General features: G+C 41.4%; 1 protein-coding gene across 1 annotated transcript; it reads right to left on the reverse strand.

Annotated features, from left to right (window-relative positions):
* Positions 1-82: 82 nt before the first annotated feature.
* LOC118408488 (zinc finger protein with KRAB and SCAN domains 1-like) lies at positions 83-4575 on the reverse strand (the record flags this gene model as incomplete). The annotated part of the gene is given in 6 exon segments (XM_035809304.1): positions 83-199; positions 566-748; positions 1657-1824; positions 2503-2614; positions 3485-3826; positions 4043-4575. Coding segments are annotated over 6 exon segments (1453 nt in total), but the record flags the coding sequence as incomplete, so codon positions are not given.
* Positions 4576-4583: the final 8 nt, after the last annotated feature.

Consider the following 4583-nt stretch of genomic DNA (forward strand, 5'->3'; position numbering starts at 1 on the left):
TGGGCCAAACTATTTTCATGTGAAGCTTGACTCTGGTGCTGGATTGCAGTTGTTTGTGCTTCATCCTGCACCTGTTGCGCAGAGGAACTGCTGGGCTGCTCCTGGACGTCAGTGGATGCTTCAGAGCTTCGATGGTCATCGGTAACTGTGTTGCTGGCCGCAGAAGATGACCCTTGGTCTGGACTATGGTCATCTAGATCTACATGAGAATTCACAGATTCATAAATTACATTAAATTTCATACTTTGTGATGGCTGTAAGTGATGATTTGCTTAAATCAGATAAGTAGATACATGAACCTTGCCCCTTGAACTGTGACATGATCACAGTCTCATGTAGGTCTCTTGTGCTGTAAATTTTAGCTCCTCCATTTTGTCTCGTCCACCCTTCCACCCATGGTTGTTTATTTTGTAAGTTTACCAAGCCCATTCGATCATAGTTGGGGGTATAGGCTGGTGGACAGAGAGAGATGGGGTTTGCTTTCTAATACCGTGCCCCAGACACAGTGTATAAAAGCCCACTGCCCCTACAGCCCCAAAAATGCTATGGTAGTACCTTTACCTACCTTTACTTCTGTCCTTGTGTTTACAGTCCATGTGCCTGCGTATTTCCGAGCTCCTTTTGGCGGTGTAGGGACACAGTTGACACTTGTGCGGGCGCTCCTTCTGGTGGGTCTTCTGATGCCAAACTATGTTACTCTTTCTGGTCGACCTGTATCCGCACTCCCCACACACGAATGGTTTGGCTCCTGGTGACATCAATGAAGGAAATGTTAGGCCTAGGGAAAAAAATGCTGTGTTTCCTGTTTCCCTACCTACCCTTGAAAAACCTACCAACCCTAGACTTCTTCAGTTAGTCACATAGTTAGATAATCCCTACCTGCCTACCCTAATTTTTTCAGGACTGAAACAGGAAACACAACATAGGCCTTACAAGATGGACATATTGATCTCTCCCTTGATTTTTACCTGACAACCAAGAAACAAACCACCTACCACTCTAAAATTATGATATATCCAAAACACAAGGTATCAAAATTGGAAGTCCCACTGCAAGACATTTGAAAGACGCGGGAAGGCCAATGAGCAAACTTGACCTTCTTTTTATGATCCCTACCCGCCTAACGCTAGTTCTCTTTAATCCGTGGAGTAACCTAGATTCGTTGTTGTAAAAAAACTGGGCATTTAGAGATTTATGGTCAACAACGTGGAATTCAAATGTCAAAATTTCTAAAATATTGCAATGTGAAACAACCTTCTATCGACATAATGATCCTCAAATACCCTATTTTTAGATACAACGGATATAGGTTACCCTACGGATAAAGGCGAGCTAACGTTACATTGTAACAAATAACATCAGGATCCATCAAAAGCTGCTGGAGTTCTGCTATCCACAAACACACAGACATATTAACAAATGACAACAAAAACAGGACCCTCTCGGCAATAGGTAATTCTCTAGTTCGTCACTCAGACTTGGAGCATTGAACCCCAAATTGTGCGAAGAAAATCACTGCATCACTAGTACTGACAGCTAGAAGCTCCACATCCAGTCACCTGGTAGTATAGGACTGAACCATCCCAGGTGTGGGGGTGCCTCTCGTACAATTACACAGGATGTTAGCTCATCCTATCACAATTAGCATGGCCTTACCTGCATGTTCCAGCATGTGTGGCATGAGATGAGCCTTGTAGGCTGTCCTGTAGCCACACTCCCCACACATGAATGGTTTCTCCCCGGTGTGTTTCAGCATGTGTCGGTCCAGGTTCACTTTCTGGCAGGCCGAGTAGTCACACATGGAACACTTGAAGGGCTTCTCTCCTAATGTACAAAATTAAGTGATAGTGATATCAACTCTAAAGAGCTAATATTCCGCTAGTGCAAAGACAGACAGTATATGTATGGTATTACATGTTCATTATACCAGGGAAATTCTGATTAACTCATTTGCCTCATGATCAACCTTGGTCTTACTTATTTTTTCCTATTGGACTATCTAAAATTTATCGTCATCCTTTTGCATATAACTTCATACTATCATAGCAAGGGTATAAATATAAAACATGGCTCTTCAACAATAATACCACCTGCATATGCAGGTTAGTGCAGGTAGAATTGGACCTGTAAGTGCAGGTATTTCTGGTGTCTACCTGCACCTAACCTGCACTGGTCCATGTACTGGGTTTTACACAATCATAAATATAATATGATGAAGGTGTATATGGATTGTTATCAGCTGCATTGACTGTTACTAACTATAAAAAAAAAAGTATAAAGTATAAAAGACAAAATAGCAATGTTTCTGAACAGATCAGTATAATTAGTATGATCCATACTTCCTAAGTTCATAGTGGTGCAGGTAAAAGTTGTCTGGTGCTGGTAATTTTCAATGTTACCTGCACCAGTACAGGTATGCAGAAAAAAGTATTTCGAGCCCTGATTACTATGAAGATCACATGACAACAAAGCACATCTTTGAAAGAAAGAAAAAACTCTTACCAGTATGGATTCGTACATGAGCCGTGAGTCCTCTACTGTCTACTGAGTACGGGCAGTAAGGGCATTTCTGCTTTTTACCTCGCTTCTTTTTGCGTTTGGCTGTTGCATTAATCTGGAAGCACAAAATCAAGCAATTACTGTCATTTATCTAAATAATGTCATTTATTTCTGCACATTTTTTAAGTTCCCAGTTCAAAAAATTTTGCAGGACAGCAGTATACCTTTGGAATTTACAGTGGAGGGGTCACTGAAAAAAAACACATGAATTTCAAAATAAAACCACAAGAAACATGACAACATTTACAGTATTGGTTAACTTGGTTAATTTTTGAACTTTTTCTCCATTTTGTTAAATACATACAATGAATCAAAATGATAGTGATGATTAAAGCAAACCACATGATGCCAGATAACTCTCTCCATTAATGTACAGTGTTCAATTGTCTGCACTAGTACCTCCTAATTTAGCATAGTCACCATGAAAAGAGGTACCCAAAGTACGGAGACTAGTAGGTATGAGGAGGGTGTGAGTTTGTGTTAAATGAACATCTATTGGACTAAGCATGCAGTGTAATGATGTACATTAGTACCTTCGATTACAAAGAAAAAGTACATGGAACACTGTGACTGTATTTCATCTGATTACTCTTTGAAGAAAATAGGAAATACTTGTGTCAGTGTAGAGATTGTAATCTGACAGAATCTGGCAAGTTCTACAGGTAGAGATACTGACCATGATTACAGTCTCTGTCAACAAAAGCTCTGACTAGGATATGCTACCAATGTGTGCATTAGGGTTCTACCATCTACAATCCCAAATATCAAGTCAATCCATTGAGATCTAAAGTCACATGAATCCAAGCTGGAACACTGTGACTGTAGACAAGGGAAGATTTTGAAATTTACAGACTGACATTAACAACAATTCTGCCAGATTCCCATCTCTACATATATTTGATTTGTAACAGTAACAATCATGTACCCCAAGAAGAAGCTGTGGATTTTTTAATGCCGCCCGAGTCATGACAAACTTTGGAGGGTTTTCCTGCGGTGCTATAAGGACCTCTGCTCTTCCATCAGTGGCACTCCCCCCTCCAGAAGAACTTGGAATGTCTTCTAATGCTGTTCCACTTCTGGCATCACCGGTACCCCCTCCTGCATCCCATGATGCTTCCTGTTCTGGTGTTGCATCTACTGTGTTCTCTCCCTCGGAGAGTGACTCATTGTCCTCCCAGTTCATGTTGGGGTTTTCTGCATCTTCGTCTTCCCTGTAGTCTTCTTCTTGCACTTGTGCATGGTCATCCTCTGGTTCTTGCTTGATCACCTGCAGTATAAGAACACACATATAACTTGGACAAAATTTCTCATTTCGTTAAGGATAAAAAGAGAGAGAGGTCATAATAAAATGAGACTTTGAAGATCTCCTTACTCCATGAGTTTTTGTAAGTCTTGTTGTTTATATTAGTTGACTAAAATACATCAAAATTCAAATTTGAAGGAAAAAAAAATCATTATTTCAGATAAAGGTGAAAACCCCTACCCTGTCTAAACTTGCTGGGCTTGGTGTTCCACATGTGGTGGCTGCACTGCTGGAGTTCGAGTTAACAACAATATTGCAACCAGATCCATTCACATTACTGGATCCAGATCCATCCAGATTCTTGGATCCAGGTCCATCAACATTGTTGGATCCAGATCCATCAAGATTATTGGATCCAGATCCATCCAGATTGTTAGATCCAGATCCATCCACATTGTTGGATCCAGATCCATCCAAATCTCTGGTAACTTGGTCCACGATCTCTCTCAGCTTGTCCGAAGCACTTGCTGGATTGACAGCTGTTTCTGTAACCTTGTCAACAGCGCCTTTTGTCTTCTCTGCACTGATTGGCTGATTCATGGATGACGACTCTTCAGGCGTTCTCATTGGTGCTGAGGTGTTGTGGTCAGTTGGTGGCATTGTCCGCTTTGGACCTTGGTCATTCTTAGCCACAGTGAGCTTCCGCTTACCCGAAGCCCCCGGCTGGACAACCCATACTATGGGTTTGGTGGGGGCAGGCGTGTTTGACATGGCTGACTAG

Source organism: Branchiostoma floridae, unplaced genomic scaffold (assembly GCF_000003815.2).
Source record: "Branchiostoma floridae strain S238N-H82 unplaced genomic scaffold, Bfl_VNyyK Sc7u5tJ_1593, whole genome shotgun sequence".
NCBI classification, from domain to species: domain Eukaryota; kingdom Metazoa; phylum Chordata; class Leptocardii; order Amphioxiformes; family Branchiostomatidae; genus Branchiostoma; species Branchiostoma floridae.